The 26672-nt window shown below is 41.1% G+C and overlaps 1 protein-coding gene across 5 annotated transcripts in view; it reads right to left on the reverse strand.

Annotated features, from left to right (window-relative positions):
* Positions 1-1405: 1405 nt before the first annotated feature.
* KIF11 (kinesin family member 11) overlaps positions 1406-26672 on the reverse strand; it is a 74452-nt gene continuing 49185 nt past the window's right edge. For 4 of the 5 annotated variants that reach the window (XM_043519581.1, XM_038411545.2, XM_043519580.1 and 1 more), the window contains 7 exons: positions 26208-26366; positions 25588-25727; positions 23743-24022; positions 22374-22596; positions 21978-22129; positions 21507-21623; positions 18725-19111 (listed from right to left, as the gene is read on the reverse strand). In XM_043519581.1, coding sequence (XP_043375516.1) covers positions 18986-19111; positions 21507-21623; positions 21978-22129; positions 22374-22596; positions 23743-24022; positions 25588-25727; positions 26208-26366 — 1197 coding nt within the window. In that variant the 3' untranslated portion in view covers positions 18725-18985. Of the gene's footprint in view, positions 1420-18724; positions 19112-21506; positions 21624-21977; positions 22130-22373; positions 22597-23742; positions 24023-25587; positions 25728-26207; positions 26367-26672 lie in introns of those variants that run through there. The other variant, XR_006282947.1, reaches the window with a different exon arrangement.

Below are 26672 nucleotides of genomic sequence, written 5' to 3' on the forward strand. Positions count from 1 at the left end.
TTTATTTGAGCATAAGCTTTTGTTAGCTACAGCTCACTTCATCGGATGCATCAAATATTGAGCTTATGCTCAAATAAATTTGTTAGTCTCTAAGGTGCCACAAGTCCTCCTGTTCTTTTTGTGAATACAGACTAACACGGCTGCTACTCTGAAACCATACATTCTAAATTAAAGCAAGATTGCTCTCTATCGCCACCTAGTGATGATGAGAGGTACACATTGTGACTATGCTTCCAGATCTTCAACAATAACTGCTACACTAGCCTTTGATAAACATCCAATTCATTACTGTAAAGTAGGTGCACAACTGGGTGAAAGACTTAATTCAAAGAGTAGTTTGAGGGCGTATTGAGTAGGTTCCCACAGGGGTCTGTCCTGGGTCCACGACTATTCAATATTTTCATTAATTACATTGATATTGGGGTAAAGAGCGTGCTTATACAATTTGAAGATGACACCAAGAAGGGAGGGGGTCGTGAGCACTTTGGAGAACAGGATTAGGATTAAAAAAAATACTTTGACAAATTGGAGAATTGGTCTGAAATCAACTAGATGAAATTCAATTAAGACGAGCGCAAAGTACTTCACATCGGAAGGAAAAATCAAACCCACAAATACAAAATGGGGAATAACTGACGAGGTGGTAGTACCGCAAAAAGGGATCTGAGATTTACAGTGGATTACAAATTAAATATGAGCCTGTAATGTGATGCAGGTTGTGAAAAAGACCAATACCCTGGGGTGTACTAACAGGTGTGTCCTATCTAAGATATGGCAGGTAATTGTCCTACTCTACTAAGCTCTGGTGAGGCCTCAGCTAGAGTACTTTGTCCAGTTCTGGGCATCACACTTTAAGAAGAACAAATTGGAGAGTCCAGAGGACAGAAACAAAAATGATAAAAGGCTTAGAAAACCTGTACTATAAGGAAAGGTTAAAAAAATAAGTATGTTTAGTCTGGAGAAGAAAAGACTGAGAGGGGACCTGATGGCAGGCTTCAAATATATCAAGGGCTATTACAAAAGGACAGTGATCAATTATTCTTCATGTCTATGGAAGGTAGGACAAGAAGTAATGGGCTTAATCTGCAGCAAGGGAGATTTAGATTTGATATTAGGAAAAGATGCCAAACTATAAGGATAGTCTTCCAAGAAAGTTGTGGAAGTAGAATCCCCATCATTGGAGGTTTTTAAGAACAGATTAGACAAACATCTGTCTGGGATGGTCTAGGTATACATGTCCTGCCTCAGTACAGTGGGGTGGAGTATGTGACTTCTCAAGGTCTCTTCCAGCCCTACATTTCTATGATTCTATTATAAGAGAACTTGAAAGAGAACTGTTCAACAGCATATCAGAGTCACCAGAGGAGTATAACAGTTATAAATTAAATTAAAATATCTTTGTTATAAAATGGTTGAAAACTTAAAGTTGTATTAATGTTAAAATTAAAAATCAGAAAGTTTATAGTTAAACTTCCAATAACAACCTTATCCCTGATTCAGTATTCCCACCACACATACCCTTATTAACCGTGTGATAAATGAGTCATATAAGAAGGGTGCTAACGTGTGGGGTAGATATTGTGGAGTGTGGATGAGTTATATCAGGCTCTCCAATTTATTAGTGAATTTGTGGAAGCGGTGTGGGACATACACATGAAACTCCCACTGATAAATCTATTGAAGGTATTTCTAAGGTGCCAGTCATGCTAGCATCTATGCCCTCCCATTGATGTAAATGGGAGTTATAGAAGCAGATCAAAGGCACTATATGACAGAACCCAATGACAATATAGTTATGTTTCATCTTTGACTATTTTGATTAGGACAGAGTGACTGATTTGCTGGACTGAAAAATAATGAATAAATAATATGGCAGTTTCACAAAATACTCATATTTATTATTGGCTGAAACTTCAAACATGTAACTCCAAGATCCAAACCAATTCTCTGAACACTATGATATGTAAAAAGAACAAGAGAGTCATGTTTGAACAGGTACATACATATTTCAGTTTTAATTACACTTTTGAAAAGACTCTCCCATAAAACAATTTTTCAGAAACAGCTATCTGCTACTAACCAACACTATGTACCTGATGTGCTAGCTCGTACATATACATTGAAGTCAATGCGAGTTTTGAGGGCACAACAATCATAAGGCTGGAGACATGTGAAGGCCTATATTTAAAAAGTTGATACTGTCCATGTATTTCTTCTGTCTGTGAGGTATTCTAGCCTCTGATCTTCCTGAACTAACAGTTGTGGACTAGCACATACAGGTATGGGAGTTTTGAGTACACATGGATCACAGTACCAATAGTTAATATTAATACCTAGTGTAACTCTATTAACTTCAGAAGAGCTACACCAGAGATGAGCAGCTCCTAGGTGAAATCAATGGAGTTACATCAGTGGTGAACTTGGCCCTAGGAGATTTACAGGAGGTGGGGAGTGAACTTCCATCTTGTAACACCAGGAATAGGTTAGCAGCAAAAATTACCTCTTAATTGATTCCTGAAGTGTGTATAGCTTTCCAAGATGCTCTATAATGTCTACAGCCATTTCACTTCTTCCGACTGCCAGAAAGATCTGCAAACTCTTCCAAAAGAGGTGACCCTGCAAGCCCTGAAAATTCTCCAAGGAGGAAACAGTACAGGATGGAACATTTAATTTTCCTAACACCCCAGAAACCAAACTGTGCTGCAATCAGTGGCATTATGTATTACAGAAAGTGATGTCACACAACACTGTGGTGTTCCAGATATCTTGGCTGTTAGACACTTTCCTCTAAAAATCATCCTCCCCACCACTTTGATGCAATTTAAATGAACTACAAACAGAATACATGGAAAACTCTCATTTCCATACAATTCTAAATTGGTACATGTAATATAACACAGAACATGGTGAATCTTTGTTTAAAAAAGAACTGAAATTAATTAATTAATTAATTAATTAATTAGTTGTTGTTCCAGGCAGAGCTGGCAGTGACCCATAAGGTTGCTTATTATTTTCCAAAACAAGATTTTACATTCAACTGCTTTTAGTTTTTCTCGACTTAAACTATTCAGGCTGAAATTTTGCATGCTAGAGGTCTGCCTCAGGCTAAATATTTTTGGAAAGTTTAAACAAAAATGGTTCAGCAGTTTCCAAGAAGGTTAGGGGAAATACATTGTTCTGCCAACCTTGTACTCATCTTTCAATCATTGTATTGAGAAGCTCTAGTGCTCCTTAAATGAGAAAACTTGTGGGAGGGAAACAGAGATCACTGAAAAATCGGCAAAGTTCTCTTCTTGCATTTTCCTTTGTATTCTCTCCTTCTGGGGGAGTGCTCTGCAGCCAGACAGAATAGAGGCCTAGCCTGTAAACTCCACAAATCCAAAGATCTGCAGGGAGAATAGAGCACAAATCCTGGGCCATCCTTAGGGTTGGCCTGACGCTCCATTATTATTAGAAAGCACCTTCTTCTATGGCACTAGGTTACCACGCTGTAGGAACCAGGCTGCTATTGGCTGAATGCCCATTAGTTGTGTACTGTCTTCAGCTCTGATAAAATAGAAGCTGCAGAGGGGAGTTAATGCTGCTTTTTGAACTGATTTTAGAACTATCATAGCAGATATTTATTAGCTTCCCAGAAGAAAACACTGCTGGAGTTTGGCTGCTTCCTGCCTCCACCTCTTCTAACTCCCAACATTTTCATCATTAACTCCCATTCTGGGACATCTTGACCCTGTGGACTACCTGCAAAGTTCGTCCCTGAAGTCCCAGGGAGTGGGATGGGAGCATTTCTGTCCATTTTTGCTCTTCTTGATAAAGGAAAGGAAACATAGGTCCCAATATTAGAACTAAAGCTTGATCCAGCCTTTTATTCTAGATTGTCATGATGCTGAAAAGTGCACAGAGTCCAAATGGTTATTACAGTACTAGCTTCTCTCCCTAAGATTCTTAAATTGATTTATCTAAAGATTCACATAATTCATTGGAGTTTCTCTCTGAACCTAAAGGGGGCATCTCCTAGATTATTTTGTGATTTAATGTGTTTTAGAATATTTATTCTTTTCTATTCCTCCCATGTCTTAAATTGTTTCTTATCTGACCTCTACATTTATGAGAATATGGTGAACAATGTTAAAAAAACAAAACTAATTTAGATTTTCAGAAAAATCTATTTATGTTATTACTTCCTGTTTGATATTTCCTCTCTGTCTCCTACCACGTAAGGTAGGCTAACACAGATCCTTGGTATATGGGGAACTGACAACTCCTTGGCTAATTTTTATTAACTATGAGAGATTGACTGCAACATGTTCAAACTTCTCTCTATCTTTATGTAAAGGCTACATTCATAAAAGTTACACCCCAAAAATGCTTATAAATCCCCACAACCAGATTCTTCTTTGCTCTGTACCTTGCACAAAGCAATAGAGAATCTGTCCCCCAAACTACAGCAATGACAAAATACTTCTTTATATGTAGTGTAGTCAAAATTCAAAATACTATGAATTTCAAAATGGACTTGCACAGCAAGAGTTTCATTGTTAACAGTTCAGTTGGTTCCAAAGTACACAGATCTAATTTGATGTCAATAGAAATTTCACATCAGGCATGAATTGAAAATGTAACTCAGTTATATTTTGTTAATGTTTTCCAGAACCTTGAATGTTCCCCTTACGTATTTTAAAATGATCATTTTGGTATCAGAAAATCAATTCCTAGGTGTGCTCATTTTTATTTTGGGTCGATATGAACATACAGTAGCTGTTAATCGTCAAATACAGAAGATTAAAATAACAATCAAGCCAAGTACCAAAGGTGTTCAACAATGGAGTCACAAGGGGAATTAGATATTAGTCATTGTGTGAAAAATATAGGGTTAGATATAAGGCCCAGATACACAAAGGTGTTTAGGCTCCTAACTTCCATTAATTTAGGAACCTAAATACCGTTGTAGACGTGGGCCTAAAAGACTAATTAAGGCTTCAGGAATGGATGCTTAGAGACAAATTCAGAAATTGAGTAAAAGGCTGCAGTTCCAGTGATGTCAATGGTTTCCTAGGGGAAAGGGAGTTTTGCTTGTGTCAGAACTGCAGGTTGGGCCTTGAGTGTATGTTTTGAAATATCTTGTAAGTAAAATTTTAGATGGCTGAAGTAAAGAAAGTATCAGTTTTCCTTAAGGCTGATACTACCTCTATCTCTTTCTCCTGCCCACAATCACAATCCCCCTGATAGATGAGAACTGCCTTTCAGGGCCTACTGTATGAATCACATTAACATTATTAATAGCACACAACAGGAAAATACCAAATAATAGAGTGAAGGTCATTTTTGTATTTGATATTTTTGTGTTTACATGTAATAAACAACAAAGAAATACCTTAGAAACAGTGCTATTAAAGACCAATCACAGGAAGAGATTTTTTCCTTTATGAAGACAACAGAATTCCTTTCAAATGGATATGTTCAAGGAAAAGACAGTCTGACAGAGATGCTACCATTAAAGAGAAAATGGCATCTTGTCAGATGCTTCTGTTGCAAATGATTCAACATGGACCTTTGAACACTTTTTAATTTTAATTTTTTTTTTTTTTTTTTTGCTATTGGGGAGTGGGAAGAGAGAGAGAAGAGAGGTCACATGAGGGCAATGGACAGTGGATTCACAAAGAGACAGATTCCTCAGCTCAGTCCGTGCGTTCTCCAGCCCAATCTTAGCTGGGGCCGTACACGCAGAGAGGCACTGCAGAACTGAGTTCTGTAGTACAAGGTGGGGTTTGTACTAGACTCCGAAATCCTGTTCCCTCATCTCCACCTCCTTCAGAAGACCCACATAGTTCAGTAGGATCTAGGGCTCTCCCTGGCCCTGAGTTGGGGGGTAGGATTTGCGCCTTGGTGTTGTCATCCATATGATGCACAATGTATGAAAGACAGATAGATACCTGTTCACTCGTGAGGGCTTAATTGGTTCATTATGTGTCAAGTATGTAAATCAGCAGGGAACTCTGTGAAGCTGTCATTATTGCTTTTTATTTTGCCCTCATGTACGATGCTAAACAATTCCTCTTACTTTTTAGTGTTTACACACAACAGTTGACAGTTATGGCCTGTTACTTCCTAAGCATTGTTTAGACAACCTACACACATTTATTTCTTTAAATCTTTCCCTGACAGTCAGTCCCTCCAACCTCTTTAATCACATTTTTTGCTCCCCTCCAGTTTGTCTTTTTGGTAATGGGGTACCCAGCCCAGATTGTAATATTCAGAAAGTCTCACTAGAGTTGTAAGAAAACAGGCTGCTCCTTCCTCACTCAATGATGTGATGTGGCTACACATGCAGCCCAAACTTGCATTGGCCTTTTCCACTACCACATCACCTAGCAAACTTCTTGGTAATTTTCTGTTACCTGTCTCCTCAAGGTCTCTTTCAGGATTATCGTGCTTCGGGTTTTCCCCTCCCATTCAATGTATATTTCTAAACATTTCACTCCAAATTCCAGAGCTTATATTTTTCCAAGTTAAATCTATTTTTGTTGTTTCACATCCATACTTCTATCCTCTCTATGTCCCTTTTATTACTGTTCTGTCCTCCCGGGTATCTGTAATGCTTTCCAGTGTAATACCATTACAGAATTTAATTAATGTGCTATTTACTCCTTGCTAGGTCATTAATGAAGATGTTCAATAAGATCCGAATGTCTGCTTGTAGCACCTGTTATACATCTCTCCTGCTGGAGCGGTATCTATGTATTATTACCTAATTTTGCTTTTCCAGTCCATTTTATAGATAGGCAACATTGCTCATACCCAGGCCAATCTGAATTAATTTATAATTAAGAGTTTGTCAGATTACTTGTTACTTTACTTAAGATAATGATGGTGGTTGCACTATTGTGTGAGCCATCAAGCTGACATGGAATAGACATCAGACCCCTTTCCCGGGAATGGTGCCAAATCTGTAATCAGTGGACAGGTTCATTCAGTGTGAGATAACCTGAAGCTAAGAAAGATCTCATCTATGATGGGGTTTTTGCACTAGTACAGCTACACCAGTGCTAGACCCTTAGTGTAGACACACTGCACTGGTGTAAATTATGACTTTGAGCACAGTGAGCCACACAGGTGCAAGTCACAGTTTACACTGGTGCAACAGGGGGTCTGATCTGCTTCATGACTTACAGCTATAGTGCTGGTGCAGTTACACCAAAGCAAAAAACAAAAAAAAAACCCCACCCAGTACAGACCAGGCCCAAGATAGCTGAAAATGTTATTTTCTGTCTGGGTTGGTGCAGTATTAGGCACGTCCTTTCCTCTTCCCCAACAGTACTACACAATTCCTGAAGCTGCTTTTCTTGAAACATTACTGTTCTCCTAGCTAATTTAGACCTATTCCAGATCTTCTCACTAAGAAGTTAAATTATGGCATGGAAGAGTGCTGTAGGGAGTACTACTATACTCGTAGTCAGAATAAAAACAAACCAGATTTCTAGTTACCCACAGGGAGGCTGGTTTTCCATTGTCTCGCTACATTATTGATCTATTTAGTTATTTTTTTTGCAGCTTAAGATGGATATACCAAAGTCAATGGCTGTTGTGCAGTTCAAATTTTTAAAATGAACATTGACTCCAGTCTCTCTGAATTAGTCATTGGACACATTTATCATATCTGATCCAGCTGGTGGCCAGAAGATGGTTTACAGCAAAATCTATTCCTGTATGCAGTTATTTCAAGGCTGCAGGTTTGCCAGCTTTTGGTCAAGCTGTCAGTTTGCCTTCTCTAATAGAGTAGGTTGGATCAGCTTGGGTGGGGGCTGATGTCAAAAGGACATCCTTATCTGTGCTGTGAATGGTATATCTGCTCCGGGGATCTCTTCCCCCTCCCTGCTATTGAACAAACGCACCCATATGACTGCGTGGTGCCATCTCATCTTGTTGACTTTGTTCTTTATTTGCTGGTTTATCAGCCTCTCTCCTAAACATCTCAATCTGCCTTAAATAAAAAACAAAACAAAATGTGCATGTGCACAAACACATTCAGAAATAAAAAGATCACAGGACGATGAGATGAGGCAATAGAACCCATTGCTTGGTCTGAGCGCAGGTCCTATTTGTTCCACCTTTATTCAGGTTGAGCACCTTATGCCCTACATTGTACTGCTCAGCCTGCATAGGGAAGGAAAATAGGGCCCTTAATTTTGGCATCTTTCTTATTCCTTTTATCCACTTACTCTGTCAGTTTGTCTGTGATTATAAGAAAATGCATTGAATGATCTTATTTGCATTTCCAGTTATGTTTGAGTTTCTTTTGAAATCATCTAGAACAACAGAATTTTTCACTGTTTTGTTTGCTCTTATTATTCCAACATTATCATGGACCATGTGCTAAATGCTTTATTTAATGTAGGTGAATTCATTCAGAAAGTCATAACAAATGAGAATGGCAGGTGCTGCATTTTTAGTGTGCAAAGAATATTGTGTGATTTTATCTACCCTGTATTGCAATACACAGGGTTAAATGCTGGTGAACAATCTGTATGTTGGCAAAGGGCCCACCTCACTGGAAAGTTAAGAAATGTGATAAGAGGCTGAAAACTCAACTTCTCAGAAGAAAGGAATGAAAAGAACTGACTAAAAAAAAAAAATACTGATTAAACGTTCCTGGGTGGCCAAAAAACCCAGAGAAAAGGGTATTTCCCAGAAATCCAATGACTGTTAAGATCATCTAGCTGCTGGAAAGACCAGGCCCGCATTGCCTTTGCACAGGATGGCTGTATCAGCTAGCTGTCTCATACGATGTGCTTAGCATACTAGCCCCATCACGCAGTACACTGGAAACTGGCTCTTAGAAGAGAACCTCCATAAAAACCAAAAGCAACCAGTAGCTAGGGATGCAGGGGTGCATGAGAGGGTCCTGTCTCTTCCCTATTCTCCCATTTGCACACCTACATGGACACACACTGCTAGAAGAGAGAATATCTATCCAAAGAGAAAAATCCAGACAGTTAACACAGCACAGTTTTATTGTCAGACAAAGGAAGGAGCGATGATGTCTTGGAGAGGCAGTATTATCCGATGGCACTGAACTAGGAGTTCTGTTCCAAGCTTTGCCACTGACCTGTTGTGTGAGGTAAGACAAGCCACTTCTTTGCTCTGTGCCTCAGTTTCCCCTTGCACCTTTGTCTGTCTTGCCTATTCAGATTATAAACTCTTCATTGTGCAGGTCACTTACAGATAGTCCCTGCTTTGGTTAGTTGAGGCCTCTAGGTGCTACCATAATATAAATAATGATGATGATGATGATGTAGAAGCTGTTACCCAAGCTTTCAAGTCATAGTTCCAAGTGGGGATATCTAAGGCTATGTTGATTATTTTCTTGAGCTAATTAGGAAGGGAAGTGATTTTAGGAAGCCCCATTAATAGCTGATTAGTCTTTCTCTTGAAGCTCAGTTATCATCAGATTGGCTCGCAATTTTTCCAATGCCACTAATGCCTTTGGGTCTTTAGAATACAGTTCACTGTGCAAAGCTTTCCCTAAAAATAATCAGCTGAAACAAAACATCCAGCCGAGACCCAGAGGCTGCAAGACTAGTCCTGGACACTGGGCAAGATAATGAAAGAATAACTAACATAGATAATCAGCAAATCATTGAAATGAATTGATTCAACTCAGGCTGGCGTCCTTATTTCTGCCTAAAAGCTTCTGTGAAATCTGAATAAGTGGCCAGTTATCTGACTGTCTCTTCCTGTTATCTGGTTCTAATGACAGAAGTGGGAGAGAGGGAAATGATGTCTTTGAACAGGATCATGGCCTTTCATTTAAAGTAAATACCAAATAAAAATGGAATAATAATATCTGAAGAAGGAGTCTGGCCTGGGTTGGTCCTGCACAGATTAAGTAAGCCATTAAAGCCATCAGACAATATAAGATTGTTGCAGTAGGTGCTGCACCTCTAGTCCACATACACCCCAGGGAGAATCAGAAAGTGATCATTTGTAATGGTCTAAACATTCTAAAAATGCAGCACGGTGTTACTGTTAAAAGAGACAAAACACAGCCAAGAAATCTCACACCTCAGGGAATATTTGTTATATGTGCTTTTTTACATGACTGAATTGCAAAGTCCAGGAGATTCAAAGTAAGGGTTTGTTCTCCATCATGAGTTGTACTAACAGGAGGGCAACACAAGCTCCACTCATAGACCAACACCTAGGCACAAGGAGATTTGTTAAGAATAGATTGATCCTCTTGGCTCCAGATTGCCTTACTCTTCTCGCTGTAACTCAGACTATGGGCTGTTTTATGATAGATTTTCATGACTGTTACGTTACAAATCCTGAAAAAAATCCTTTGGCATGTATTTATTTACATCGCTGTAGTCTGTGAGGCCCAGATCCTCAAAAGGTATTTAAGTGCCTGACTCTTATTGATTTCAATGGGAATTACCATGCCTAAATACCAAACACCAACATTAGACTCTTATTTGTGTCACAGTCTGACAACTGGTAATATGAACTCCATGATAAACTGTCTTCTTTTTTCAAGACTAAATATGACCAGTTTTTAAAACCTTTCCTCATAGGTCAAATTTTCTAAACCTTTTATAATTTTTGTTGCTCTCCTCTGGACTGTTTTCAGTTGTCCATGTCTTTCTTAAAGTGTGATGCCCAGAACTGGACACACCAGTGCTGAGTGGAGTGGATCAGTTACCACCTGTGTCTTACACACAACAGTCCTTTAATACACTCCAGAATGATATCAGCCTCTCTTGCACCTGCATCTCATTGTTCACTCAATTCATGATACATGATAATCCATAGATCATTTCAGCAGTACAGTGCCTAGCTAGTTATTCCCCATTTTGTATTCGTGCATTTGATTTTTCCTTACTAGGTGTAATACTTTGCACTCATCTTCACTGAATTTTATTCTGTTTATTTCAGATTAATTCTTCAATTTGTCAAGGTTATTTGGAATTCTAATCCTCTCCTTGCAACATCTCCCAGCTTGGTAGCATCTGCAAATATTATATTTTATAATTTTATTTACTAACATTTATTAGCTGTAATTTTCCATTCTTTCCAAAGAGCCTCTACAGTTGTACTCACAGTATTAAAGCTTTACAGGTAGAGAGAGATGTAAAATAGGACCAGTACAACTTCCAAAAAATCTAAAACATGTTTCTCCCTCAAAGTAATCAGTCCCTCATTTTCACAAGCATTAAACTCACTTACTTTAAAACAAACCAACCACCACTCCAAGGCCTAGTGCATTTTGTAGACAAAGTGTCTGCAAAAAATATAGTATTTTGAAAAACTTAGTTACAATACTGAGATCACAGAGAAATCTCTGTTGGATAGTGCATTTTTTTAAATGATTTTTTTATTTTAGTCCTATAATTTAGAAAAATGCCCATCTGATTTTGTTTTATTAGAGAGAAAAAAATCCAGAAACTAGGCTTCATCCTAAAATAAGTTTTAATAGCCTAGACATAAACTCTGCAAAACAGGGTTCAGCGTAGAAATGCTCAGAAACTATTAAATGTAGTGGAAAGAAAGCAGCTACCAGTTACTGAATTTCCACAGTTAAAGCAGTTTTATGCCTGCTATTCACAGGTACTACTCACATTTATGATAGCAACCTTTACAAAGTCAATTTAATTATCTTTATCTTATTACAAATAATAAATTTAGTTGCCCTACAATGAAAATCAATTGTCAACATAAGCTATGGATAACATCTAATAAAACTGCCCTTTGTAAATCTATGATTAATAAGACTGGTTTCTGCATTAACTAACAGACATCATAAAATTTCGTTTCTGGCATTGAATCCATCTATGCAAGGAAATTCAATCTGACATGATGAACCTAAAACAAACTGCCAGAGCATATGAGCAAAAGTTTGGCGCCAATCGTTATTATATTGTGACCATTTGAATATGTATATCTATATGACAGATTGGTTTTGAAATGAAGGTAGTGTGTATTGCTTTAATTAAGTCATACAAGACATGGATATAACAAATGATAAATGATCCATTTTTCCTTTATTTCCAGAGCACACTGATAAAGCTATAGCCATGCAGCTATGTAAGGTTCTGTCAGTAGTAGCAGAAGTTATATGAAAGTTGAGCAATCATTTTCCCAACATAATTTTTACACAGAACAGTGGTTATTTCACTCATTACACAGAATGAGATTCCCCTTATGATAAAGATGTCAAGGGGTTTCCATTTATCACAATGAAAGCTATGATATTTGAGATACTTGAAGTTATGTTCCTGAAGTTAGTTTGTCTAGTGCATGAATTACTGTGTGATCTTATTGTAGACTTGGGAGTTTATTCTTTCTTTGATGCAAAAAAGGATCCATGCTGATTACTCTAAAAGACACGTATTTAATTGTATTTTTATTAAAGGTCCATTGAAGTCAATGAGAGTCTTTGAAATTATTTCAATGGGCCTTTAACAAAAGTACAATAAAATAAAGATATTTATCTTGAAGGATCCCAAAGGCCCTTTACACACTACAGGACAGGAATACCACTGAAAAGCAGTCGCCTCTGGGGTGAAGGGTGGCAGCAAAAGAGTACATTACAGAGCAGTGGGGGGGAAAAAGAGGAAATATCAGCCAAGAACACTAAGCCAAGTCCTCCTAAGTGCCATAGGATCTTTAGTGTCCATATAGAACAGACAGGATCCTAGTTTCTTTAGGTTCCTTACAGTGGAATAAAACATAAGTGTTACATTTGTAAAACACTTTGAAGAAATGTGGCCTAATCTTCCAATCTATTACCTTGGTATGAGTCAATTGACTTCAGTAGAATCATTCCAGCATAAAACGAGAGAAATAACACAGTGGGGAAGTCAGCCCTATGAAGTGCTACTTATTATGATGATGAGTGGAAACTGAGGTGTCATAGTAATTTCTATAGTATAAGCTTTTATTTTTATTATTATTTGTGATAAACTCCTAGAAATCTGAACAGAATATTTCCTTTCCTAATTTTATTTTCCATTTGCAAAATTGCAGATTTTTTTCTTCTGTAGAATTGAGCTGAAGAACCGATTTTTTTGTTTTAAATTAAACTACTGTAACTAAAAGTACAATTCTGACCATATAAATATGGGTTTTTTTAATATACCAGTATCACCTATGCTACAGGGACATAGCCAGGTTAAAATTAAATAACTACTTGCATGTGTTACTGAAACATCTTAAGTGATTAAATCTGTAAGGATTTTAAAAATCTAATTTATTTTTTTACCATGTATGATATTTAATTTACACAGTTCTCTTGGTTTGGACAATGAATTAACCATTGGAATTATTTATCAAGGGTCTTGGTGGATTCTCCATCACTGACAATTTTAAAATCAAGATTGGATGTATTTCAAATATATGCTCTAAGAATTATTTTGGGGAATTTCTATGGTCTGTGTTATACAGGTCAGACTAGATGATAACAATGGTCCCTTCTGGCCTCAGAATCTATGAATCAGTGAAAAGAGACTAGACAATTTCGATTTGTTTCTAGTCAATTTCTCTTTCAGGTTCTCATGAACTAACACAATTTTGCAATGTTTGGGTTGTAAACAGGATAGGAGAATTCTTAGCTGCTTAAAAAATGTTTTCTTTGAAATTAAAGAAAACAAGGAAACAAAAACTTAATTTTACAAATTACGCTGATGGTCTCCTGTTAAAGAGCTTCGGAAATCATGTTTCCTTGTTATCATCTGCTGCAGAGCCAGCACAGAAAGCACAAGACATTTTTGTAGACCCCACCAACAAAGGCAATTTATTTCTAACTTAATCTGCTATGGCAGGGTAGTTTGTGTATTAAAGATTTTCTCCATTGTAACCATCCTAAGTAGGGTTCCATCCTAAGTAGGGTTGCCAACCTTCTAATTCGAGAAAACCGAACACCCTTGCCCACACACTGCTCTGCCCCTTCCCTGAGGCCCTGCCCCTATTCACTCCATCCCCTCTAGCTGCAAGATACTTCTCATGCCTGTAGGCCCCTTGCCCAGGGGGCTGCAGTGCTGTCGTGCCCAGCGTGAAGGTTGGGCCCCAGAGGGAAGGGGCCGGAGGCTGGCCCCCTACTGAGGGGGCTCTGCTTTGCCTGGGCCCTGGGCTGCTGGCTGAGTTTTATTGTCTGGTTTTATTGCCATTTTATTTTCTCTCTCTGATTATGATGGTGTCCAGGAGATCTCCACTCTTCCAGGGGCTGCCTAAATCACCCAGCTGGGAAGAGAGGAGGGTGGGCTGGAGAGGAAAAGATGCAGAGGGGGTGAGGAGAGAGGATGGGGAGGGAAAGAGGCCAAGGATGAGAGCAGGGTGGAGTTGAGAGGAGGCAGTGAAGGAGAGAGGAGGAGGTATGTGGGGGTGGATAGGGATGCAGGGGGAGGCAGAAGGCTACAGGTGCATGAGGATGTGGGGGGGCACAGGGGTGTATAGGGACATAATGGGAGGGCAGCAGTGTATGGAGGTGAATGGGGTGTAGGGCTGTCGGGGGCGAGGGACATGGGGGTGGTGGCTCTGTTAGGTGGAGAGGATGTATGAGAGAGTGCTGTAAGGGGTACAGGGCTGGATTGGGTAGGTGTGGGGGGCAGGGCGAGATGGGGGGTTGGGACAGCGAGATGCAGTGAGAGGGGATGGGGAGGGGTTCAGTGATGGGGGTGCAGGGCTGGAGTGGGGGAGGGGTTGCCCAGAGTCCAGTGCTCCTGGGGCCAGTGGTGGACTCAGGAGGACTATCCTAGCTGGGTGGGGGGTGCTGCCGGGGCAGAGGTGGTGCTGGGGCGGTGTTGCCGGGGCGGGGTTGCCAGGCCCGCCCCTGACTCCCCGAGGTGGCCGGGCAGTGCTGGGCGCTGGGTTCATCTCGTTCTCCTCCCCTCTCCTCCAGCTGCCCCATTCCCAGCACTCTGAGACGGGGATACATACCTCGAACTCCTGGGTGCTGGTGACAGGGCGACAGACCATGGGGTCACTGCAAGAGCACACACCACAGCTCAAGCCCAGCCACAGGAGGAGCCTGAGGAAGAGAAGAAGGCCAGCAGCAGCAGGAGAGGTGCGTGCCATGACCCCCAACAGCTGCCTGCTGAGCGTTTGCGAGTCATGCTAGTTTGTCCCCTGCCCTGACCCGGCCAATGGGAGCTGCAGCTGCCCTGGCTGCCCCTAAGCCTAGGAGCTGGCCATGCCAGCTGCTTCCCAGGAGCTGCGTGGTGCTGACCAGAGCCGCCAGGATCCCTTTTTGACAGGGTGTTCTGGTAGAAAACTAGACACCTGGTCACCTTAAAATGAAATTATGGACTTCAATTGCTTGACAGGGAATTTTTAAATTATATTGTGCCCTATTTTTTGTGGCCAACCTCTTTATCAAGACACACTGGAATGAGGTGCATTCCAGAATTGCTAGAGATTTAAACATTGACCTCAGCTGCAGCTGGGTGCATGCTGACCAGAGGCCTTTTGAGCCTTGTAGGATTTAGTGTATGTGGAGTTTGAGCTTGAGTTTAACCAACAAGCACATCGTACTACTCTGCTGGCTGATCCACATCTCATTTATAATACTGTAACGTGTAATTGACTAATGCACAGCTATAAAATAACTATGGGGGTAGACAGTTTATACAACAGACCCTTTTACCATGAAAAACAGTTTCTAATAAGAGAAGAAAAAAAATAGTTGGAAAAAGGTTGTATGCACCTTTGTCCAGCTGCTCCAAGTATATTTTTTGTTAATCTTTTCCTACCTTGTGTCTTTATTTTTAAAGTGCCCTGGACCATTTGTACTCCTTTTCCCCATGTCTTTTTGAGGGAAAAAGCATTTTAATGTTTTAAATTGCCACTTTTCCTCCATCTTCTGCTCTTCACCTGCCCCCGTCGTTATAGGCTTCCTCTCATTTCCCCCTACCCATTTAACATAAAAGCATTGGATGGCACCCAGCATAATTGGGAAAGCTGTGTTTGGCAGATAGTTGTCATCCCCCACCCCAATCATAATTTCTGATCTGTCAGATAAAATCAAACAACCAATTTAAGACTCTTTCCTTTCCCCCCAGTGAATAAACCTTGCTTCAATAGCTGCTCTGCTGCAACTCCCACCACTTCAAAACATGAGCAAAAAGCCTCTCCCACCCGGAAAGAAAAACCAGACTCCAGCTGCTCTGCTCCCTATCTCCTCCTGGGTTAGCCACCAATTTACACAAACAACTCACAAAACCTGCAGCTCCTGTTTCACCTCAGCAGGTCCCAGAGACCTATCTGTCGCCTCCTTGAAATCGTAAACTGGCCTGTTCCTCCGACCTTCCAATTTGGGTACCTTCACGTTGCTCTTGTAGTAGGGTGGTTGAGCTTTCACTGGCAATGGGAATCTGAGGCTACTTTGATTCAGAGGACTGGAAAGAGTCTACAAACACATGCTGACACCACATTGCTCTATATTTTCAACAAAGAACGGAGTTAGAAGCTTCTAGCCCCACCATCCTGAGTGCACTTTATGATGATGATGCTGTACTAGATACAACCAGCCCCTTGCAGCATTCTCTAGTGCATTGCTGGAGAGAAGTGGGGAAGTCATCTACCACAAAGGGTTTTTGTTTAAAGAAGAAAACAGGATAGCAGATTTAATTGGTGGAGCATGGCCCTCCTTATCCGCTCATTACCAGCCACCAGTGGGTGTAGGAATTCATTTTAATCATAGATAAGATCCCAGCTGTTAGTATATGGATGTAACATCATTAGAGGCCAAATTGGTCAACCAGAGCACATCTTTTTAAAACATCCCCAGCTCCACTGATATTCTCTATCACGCCCAATAGGACTCCTTCAGACAGGGCTATTAGCTTGCCGTTATTTTATTGGAAAAGACTATACTCCCCTTCTTGTTAGTCCCATCATGAACCCAACGGCTGTTGCCTTTATTTTGCTTCCCATCTTGACATATTCCCCATTAGAGCAAGAGTAGTCTTTCCTTTTATTGATATGTTATTACCTTGCATCATGTACAGAGAATAGCAGTGTTCATTTTTATTGTTGGGAATGTACATAAGGTAAGGGAAAGAGGTCAGGATTTTTTTATTTGTTTTTTTAAATAAAGTTTTCTAGTGCCACTTCAGCAGAGCCAAAGACGACCTAGGCCTTACATAATCAGTGTTGTTTTCTTGAGTGGTGGGCTCTTTTAAACCACTTCTGCCCCTTGCACTAGTTTGAATATGGAAATAGCCTCACTGAAGTATTGTTTTGATACTAAAGCTTTTTAAAACTATTTCAGCTATTGCTAGTGAAAAGCTATAATGCCTGTTTTTTAAGTATTGTTTTCTCTCTTCTACGTTCGACCTCTGTAAAATGTTTTTATGCCGATGTCAACATAAACAAGCATTACCATCATTCAAGTCAGGGTTGGGCAAACTTTTTGGCCCGAGGGCCACATCAGGGTTGCAAAACTATATGGAAGGCCAGGTAGGGAAGGCTGTGGCTCCTCAAACAGCCTGTCCCATCCCTATCCACTCCCTCCCACTTTCCACCCCCCTCAGAACCTCCACCACACCCAACCCCCCTGCTCCTTGCTCCCTGACTGCCCCCTCCAGGTACCCCCCACCACTAACCACTCCCTGCCAGGATCCCACCCCCTATCCAACCGCCCCTTCTCCCTGTCCCTACTACCTTGTTCCCTATCCACACCCCCACCCCCTAACAGACACCCTGGGACTCCCACGCCTATCCAACCCCCCCATCCCTGTCCTGATTGCCACCCCCTCCCCAGAACCTCTGCCCCATCCAAACTCCCCCTGCTCCATGTCCCCTGACTGCCCCCCAGGATCCTCTGCTTCCCACCCTCTTACTATGCTGGAGCCAGCCGCTGCGCTGCCCAACCGGAGGGGCAGGCCAGAGCACTGGCAGTGCAGCGTGCTGAGGCTGCAGGGGAGGGGGAACAGTGGGGAAGGGGCCAGGGGCTAGCCTCTCCGGCTGGGAGCTCAGGGGCCGGGCAGGATGGTTCCCCGGGCCAGATGTGGCCTGCGGGCTGTAGTTTGCCCCCCTCTGATTTAAGTCCTTGTTTGTGTACCAGCAGCAACCTCAGTAAAGGCAGAAGTAGCAATCACAAGCATGTGAATGAATATTTGTGGTGCAGCACAGGCATGAGAAAGCAGTGTATGTGTGTGTAAACCCCCACAAAATTAAGTGTGGCTATTTAAGAGAATCTCTAGGTTCAAGTTCCACATGACTGATGATCAAATTTAGTCCCCAAAACTGAGTTTCTCTTTATGCAATCACTGAAAGCAGCTAGAACGGAGTCCCAATCCAGAAGTTATATTGACATACATGATCAATGCTAAGACTGGTGCTCCAGTCTAATAGCTTTGCTGTAGTTAATGGAAACAGCAGCTCCATCCCCTCCTTTCCACTAGATAAGTAATGGAAGACACCTAGTGGAAGGAGATACAATTACATAAAGATCAAAATAGCCAGGGCCCACTAGTCCATGGCCATGGAATTTATTGTAAGATCCATTCTATACTTCCAGCCCTCATAGCTGAGGAAACCTTGGAAATATGGCCCAAGTGCAAGTCAGGGCAGCATCTTCCCAAGTCTGTGGATAGCTTAAAGCAATAGCTTTGAGGTACTGACTCATTCTTAATTCCGAGATTAACATGGACTTGAAAATTATTCCTGATTTTCAAAGCTGTGACATCCAGGGAAAATGGCTACAGAAAGGCTAATTAGCATTATAAACTTTAGATTTTAAAAGTCTTTATTTAACATACAGAGCCATAATTTGAAGTTTTAAAAGTCTGTAAATGCCATGCAACTAAATTATAGCATATGCTATGTAACTAAGTTACAGTGTATAAAAACAATTCAGACAAAAAGGCAGGACAACTTCCTAGAAAATTTGATTTTGCAACAATATATCACTATATACAGCACCTGACACACAGACTGAACAGAAGATCAGAGGTAAGTTTTACAAATGCAAAGGTCTGCATTAAATATCTTAGTTCAGTGCTTTTAAAGGAAGCTTAGACTTGGGAAGAGATTGTTCTGTTGTCTCCTCCATCTTGGACCTCTCCAAGATGCTTGTAGATTTGTTCTCTTTATCCTTTTTTACACTCTTTTTGTGCTGCAGGGTTTAAAAAAGTTCCCAGTTAGTATTACACCTTTACATACAATGCTAAAGAATGCAACATTACTCTCCATTTTCTGGTTGCCACATAATTCTGCACAGAATACTCAAAGCGTAAAAAATTATACAGGACAATTTTCTGAAGACATTTGTTAAGATTTATTCTTTAGGACACAAGAGAGTCTTATGAGCCTAAGGCATTAAGGTTTTCTCCTTAAGACCAAAAAGAAGATGACACATACAGGAATTCCTGTATGTGTCTAAGAACTGATTTGCTGGAAGTAATTTCTTTAAAGATAGTTCTTACCATAATTAATTAATGAGAGGGCACCCTTAGCTATAGTGAGACAAGTTTATAAACAGCACACTTATTGCTAATGAAAGCAAACCAACAATTACTATTCCATCAAAAAGAAAAAATCTAGAAGGTTGTGCAGTTGGATTTAAATCTGATTCTTGTATGCCAGTTTAAGTGTACCCTTTAGGCTTCTGATAAGTTACCAGTTATTCCCGAGGGAATTGTGTGTCACTGTGTAGGCACAGAATTCATGTCCCCTGCAAAAAATATGTTCTGCTGCAGAGGCACTGAAGTTATGCTGTTTGTCCACCAGGGGCTGCTGTGGCGCCAGAACAGAGAGCAGCAGGCCATAGCATCCAGCTGCAGATAGGGAGAAGGAGAAGCTGCATTCCTCACAGCGCCCTCCCTGTGGGGCCAGGTGAGGAGATATGGGATATGTGGGGGAGTGAAGCAGCACAGACAGAGCGGGGCACACAGGGCTGCTGGGGGTCACAGACTGGGGTTCAAAAGGACTAGTTGGGGAGACAGACTGGGGTTGGGCTGAATGGGAGTGAGGGTGCAATGCCACATGGGGATGGGGGGACTGAGTGGGGGTGCAAGGTCTCCTGGGGATGGGGGGGGTGCAGAGACACATGGGGACAGAAGCAGATATGCCTGCCTGAATGGGAGAGACTAGGAGTCAGTCTGGATCTGCATTGGGAAGGCTCCCCAACTTCCTGATTCCTCCCCAGAAAACACACTTCTTTCATCCATACCCAACAACACTAGGTTCATTCCCAGACTCCTTTCCACCAATTACTTCCCTCCCCCTCAGCTCCTCCCCTAAGCTTTTGCATGGCTTCTGAAGGATGCGGGAAATACATTTCTGTATTATAGTTTAATACAGTTTAATATAGTTTAAATGAATTATTCGAAAGTTCTGTATTAATATGCCCAGTAAGGATCTATTTGTCAAAAAACATTTCCTGAATCTTTTTTGTTGTCTGGATTGTTACAGACATACTTGCTGACAAGTATTTTGAAATAAGTTACCAAAATAATTGAAAGTAGTGTGATTAATTTGTGTTATTTTGACAAATAAAATATGTAGAATTTAAAATATTGTGTGCAGAATTTTTAAATTTTTGGTGCAGAATTCCCCCAGGAATAATCAGTTTAACCCTTTGTGTTTCATATAGGCCCAAACAAGGTGAAGCAAACATGTACTATTAGGTGTTTAAGGATACACCAAACAAATCCTCAGAACATTTGATCTCCCTCACTGAAACAAATATTGATATAGTAGTCCACATAGACAGCCTAGAAGATTGCCTGTTTAGTTTCCAAGTCACATTGGAGAGGTTATGTTCAGCAGGGCAAGCAAGCATTTAATCCCTGGAGTGCTGCAGTGATTCATGACCAGATACTTCTTTTGCTAGAGTCAGTTAAGAGGTTTTTGCAACTCTCACCCTCACCCTCCTCCAAGGACCTTAGCATCTTAAAAGAGATCCTATAACTAGACAGTACAAAGCCTTTGAAAGCAGTCCACCCTTTAGCTATCCAAAACAGGGCTTTGGAGCGGAGCCGGAGCACAGCTCCAAAGCCCTGATAAAAGGGATTATGAGTGAAATTAGAGCAGTTCTGAACACTTTACCAAGAAGAGCCCATGGGCTAACACCTAGTCAATAAATAAAAATAAAAAACCAAAACAGTTTACCCGTTCCTTTCCCAGTGGAGTTGGGCGTACTAATCTGTTGCAAAGCCATTATGGTAGATGTTCTACATCTAATCTAATGCTGCGCAGTCTCATGTTAAAATACATGAGTTGATGTTCCCTGTGCCAGCTTCAGTTTTAAGAAAAACTTACTTTCAGCTGAGTTTGATGAAAAAAACTCAATTTAAGGGGGGAATTTATTGGATGCTTCTTTAAATTAAGATATATGAAGTCTCAAATTGATATTCTGAAGGACTAAGTCTAGTCACAAACCTACACTGACAATGTTACACAAGTGCTATTAAAAGGCATGCCATTTAACTACTTCTGACCCTATTATAGGAGGGGCACCAAGCTTCCTGGTCAAATCCAAACCTGTCTGCAACATTTGTGGAAATTACCTGAAAAAAGGGAATACCACTATTTTTTTGACAGCACACACTTGTGTCCAGGGAAGATTTATCACTGAAGATACTTTCGTTAAATTCCTGCACCACATCTTCTTCCTCCAATGAGTCCTAAAAACAGAAATTGCCAGTTTACATGAATGGCTAAATTCATAAGGGATTTACAATCATTTGATTAAGTCCCTAAAATACGTGGCACAATCTTTTGAGATATTTATAGATCTTTACATGCACAACTATCAAGCAAAAAAGACCATTTAAACATAAGAATTTGTTTTATCCCATCCTGTGCATTCTCATATTGTAACAGACGATTGCAGTGCAGAAGGTAAAAGCTTCCAGAACTCCGTGTTTACAGAGTTGAACTGAAACACCTTTAAAGTCTTGCACTAACTGTTCAATCCCATATCTTCTGGATGAGTGGTTACAAAATGGAGCCTTGTATTTATACCATCTCACATTTACCTGATCCACATGCTCTACCACTTTTGCTGCACTATTTAATGTAGCCATGAGTTCTAGTTGCTGTCGTCTCAATTGCTCAAGCAGCAGGTCACGAGGTTCTGTTCTCACAAGATTCACTGGATACAAGTAGTCTTTTCTCTGTGGAGTTGTCCCTTTAATGAAGTTGATGTAAAAATGAATGGAATTATTAAAACACTTCCATCTTCCATTTCAGTTACATCTCAGATTTCATATTAAATGAAATATAAGAAGCATTCTTTGTAGACATTCTTGTCCATATTAAAAAAATCCAAGACCATCAATCACTTCATGCTCTCATTAGTTTTAGCTTATGAATTCTGTACTCAAGTAGCTTGCTGTGAGATCATTCCCCTTCCCATGCCCCACTGTGAATACCTGTTGGGATATCCACTTTAAATTCCTCCTGCAGGAAGGCATTAAACTGAGTCAATCCATACTGTGCTTCCTCATGGAGTATCAGTTTCTGTTCCAGGAACATCTCCTTATCATTTTGAATCTGGTCAAGAAGGCTATTCAGTAACCTGTCTTCAGCAGTTTTCTGTCTGTTAATCTGGTCTGTGACTTCAGCAACCGATGCATTACAGCTTTCATTTGCATTCTGAAAGACAGAATACCAAATTAACAATAAAATTAAGGCTAAGGTTTCTTGCCTAACGGGTGGAGCAAAATCAGTTACATTTCAGGTTGTGACACTAAACTTAAATGTGACCTCAAATTGAAGAGTTTGGCCATGCTGATTTATATTCATTTTGAGAGCAGTATTTAGAATAGTCCATTGCTTGGCATATACATGCTGTCCTTTGGGAACAGATGCCAATAGCTAGTCATAGGAACTCAGACATTGCCATGCTGGATCAGACCACTGGTTTTTCAGATTCAGGATCAAGCTCAAACAGTAAATTGTACTAAATGCTTCAAAGTAAGATGCAAATAATTGCATATTGGACAATTGTAGGATAAAATACCTGCAAGGGGCTAGGAAGAAAGTTTACATTTTAGAAAGCATTTTTAGCCCTTAAGGTTGTAAAGAAAGTCTTCCAGACATGAAGACCCCTAGTATGCAGAGACAGTGTTTCCTTCCTGAGTCTTCAGACAGTCTGAAACATTTAGCTGTGAATTTACTCATTGGGGTGTTAATTCTGAAGTCTAGTGACACTGTAAAAGTCAGTATTAAACTAGCTCACTATTTATTTTAGCAGAGACGTGGGAAAGGATTGGGAGTGAAATCCATGGATGAGAGAGTTGTTACAGGGAAGGAAAAAACAGATGGGGAAAAGAAGAATGGGGAAGGAAGAAAAATAAAGGACCAGAAATAGCAGTAACTCTGAAGGGGAACATTTTCACCACTGACTGATGCCAAATCTAACTATGATAATTAAAAGATTAGCTACCACTTGAAAGCCATATTCTATACTTGATCACTATGCAAACCCACCCACTAGCAGTCCAGGGTTTGGGGAGAAGCATCTCTCCCTGTCACTGCCCTGAGCACTGCTTAATAGGCAGCTGCATGACTGCGCAGCTTAGATGGAACTTAGGTGGTTAATATCACATATCAAAAGATTGGGTGCATGACATTACAGGAAACGAAAGGCAAGCCAACCTCTATCCTGATCAGGAGGCCTGTAGCATAACAGTACTGTAGAATGATATACAGATGACTTTGGATTTGCATCTACACATATTCTACTTTCTGGTCCTCTCCACTGAGAACTTTTCATTACACTATGAAGTTATCAGTTACCCTCTGTAAACACTGAAGTTGTTCCAGCTCACTGCTGAAGGAGGATATCTGTTGATCAGTAAGGCAGTCAATCTTAGTATTTGCAGATTCAACCCATTCATCTGTCTCCTGACACACTGAGGTGAGAGTTCTGCGAAGCTTTTCACAGCATTCAGTGGACTCCTTCAGCAACTTTTTGTCTTCCCTGTTTAGCTTCCTGATCTCTCGTGAGAAGTTATCCAAAGATGCAATGTATTTGTTGTGGTGGGAAGTTGTACAACTGACTAAGTCTGTAGTTTGCCTGCATGAACAAAAGATTCATAATATAGATCAGAAGATTTGGAAATGTGGATTTAAAAACATCATGTATTTAATATGGATTTGACAACAGTAGCAGAGACAGTCTAATTTCAAAGTAAACCAGATCCAATGCTATTATAATAAGATGACATTGGAATGCTTTCTATTTAAGCTATTTATGCAGTAAAGTTTTCCCTAACCACAATTAGTGCAGTGGTCACCAACTGGTCAATCCTAGAGGATCTCCAGTCAATTGTGATCTCCGGTGGTGCAGTGGGGCTGCCACTAAGGCAGGCTCCCTGCCTGCCCTGGCCCCATGCCACTCCTAGAAGTGGCCGGTGCAGCCCTATGGTCTCCCTCCATCCGCTGCTCCTGCCTGCAATCACTGCCCCCCGCAGCTCTCATTGGCCAGGAACAGGGAGCTGTGGCCAAAGGGAGCTGCGGGGGCAGCGCTTACAGAGAAGGGCAGTGCACAGAGCCACGTGCCCCCGCCCCTGCCAAGGAGCTCATTGGCCCCTTCTGGGAGCAGCGTGGGGCCGGGGTAGGCAGGGAGCCTGCCTTAGTGGCAGCCACACTGTGCCGCCGACTGGTAGCCGCTTGAGGTCAGAGCTGCCTGGTGGGAGGCCGCACCCCATATCCTCTCCTGCATGCCAAGCCCCAGCCCTGAGCCCCCTCCCAGAGCCAGCACTCTATACCCCCTTGTGCACCCCAAGCCCCAGCCCTGAACCCCCTGCACCCCAACACTCTGCCCGAGCCCCCTCCCAGAGCTTGCACCCCTCACCCCCTCCTACACCGCAACCCCCTGCCCCAGGCTCAGCCCAGAGCCCTCTCCCACACTATGCTCCCCTCGGCCTCAGCCCAGAGCCTGCACCCAACCCGGTGAAAGTAAGTGAGGGTGTAGGAGAGTGAGCGATGGGGTTGGGGGGGAATGGAGTGAGCGGGACAGGGCCTTGGGGAAAGGGCGAGGTAGATCCTGGGCGTAAAAAGGTTGGAGACCACTGATCTAGTATTACTGCGGGATTACACATTCATTTTGGCCAAGATTTTCAAAAGTGACTAATGACTGTGGGTGTCCACTTGACAAGTCTTATAAGGACCTCGGTTTTCAGAAGGTACCAAGCACTCTCCCCAGAAAAATCAGATCTCTTCCAAGGGTCTCAAGTTGGGCCCCTACAAGTCACTAGCCACTAGTTCATTCGGTGAGCTCATTTTTCAAGTGATAGATTAATTTACTACTCATATAAACTAATTTGCCTGCAGAACTGAGTGTAAGCATGCAGCAATCAGGGAGCCATGCCCAGCCATATCTGATGACAGATGTATAGTTCCTGAAAAAAAATGGAACCTCTTGATTGCAAGATGCATAGAAGTCTCAACTTTGAGCAGAAGTTAGGTCCAAATATCCTCATATGTTGGGGAAATCTGAATCAGGATCTGAGTTTTGTGGCAGGACCCACCTCTAACAGCTGGGAATTGTCCAAAAGAATGTACTGCACGGTAATCTACATTCGTGGTAATCTATGTAAGAGAATGTTGTAAGTATATGAAAAATAATATATTTCTTACAGATGGACATTTTCCTGGGCAACAGCAATAGTGGTCTTCAAGTTTCCACCCTTTTTAGATACACCACTTAAATTCTGCTGGGTTTCCTGAACCAACAAATTCAGCTGGCTTTGAAGAGAAGCCATGAGTTGGCTCGTGCCCTATTAAGAAAAATGCAGAGTTATACACCGGAGGGGGTGTTACCTGCCTCAAAGCCATTAGCACTTTCAACATGAATAAATTAAATGTAATAGACTCCTTATGGAAGGTATTATATAGCACACCAAAGTAGAATATATTTTAAAGCCATAACCACCAGTTGTGCTCAGGAAAGATGTAAGCAATGCATTCACTTAGATTTTGGAGTGTGTTGTAAGCAACGGTTTAGCAACAGCTATAGGTCACTCCAGGAGCAGACGTGATATTCCATCTCCCCCACAAAGCTAGAGAAAGCATCACAATTGAGGCTGATTAACAGAAATAGGACAAGCAAATTAAATTAATGGGAAACAATGGTCCTAGTACTGACTGATGAACCAAGTATGAAGATCTACTACAGGTGATTTTAAGTCAAGTCAGGTGAAAAACACTAGGTACAAAATGCTTAATTCCATCTTCTTGCTCTAAGAAAAGGGTGATACCTCTGTAAGTGCCAGCTTTGCGAGCTCTGCTTCTTCCTTTAAACTCTCACAGTCATTCTGAAGTTGAGCCAGAACACTGGTTATATCTTCCTGTAATTTATTCAGAGCGAGACAGTGTTTTGTAAAGAAGGTGTTTGTTTCCTCTTTATGTCCTTCCATCTTTAGAGGGAAATAAATTACAAGAAGATTAGATAAGGAAGCCATGAATTATGATAGTTAAAGTGGAAGTTTTCATAAACCTAGTGCTATGACCATACACTGGTTATACTATACAGAAGCTCTCTGAAGAGCTGGCAGTTTAAAGGCACTACTGAATAAAGTATGATGGACAACCATATGGCAGTTGTTGCAGGTAGGCTTTGCAGAAGTTTGAAATTAAAGAAGGGAGGTTGGTATATTAGGCAAGAGGCTGTTCTAAACATACGGAATGGCGTGAAACAGAGCACAGTTAAATGACGACAAAAG

Source organism: Dermochelys coriacea, chromosome 7 (assembly GCF_009764565.3).
Source record: "Dermochelys coriacea isolate rDerCor1 chromosome 7, rDerCor1.pri.v4, whole genome shotgun sequence".
In the NCBI taxonomy this organism is placed as follows: domain Eukaryota; kingdom Metazoa; phylum Chordata; order Testudines; family Dermochelyidae; genus Dermochelys; species Dermochelys coriacea.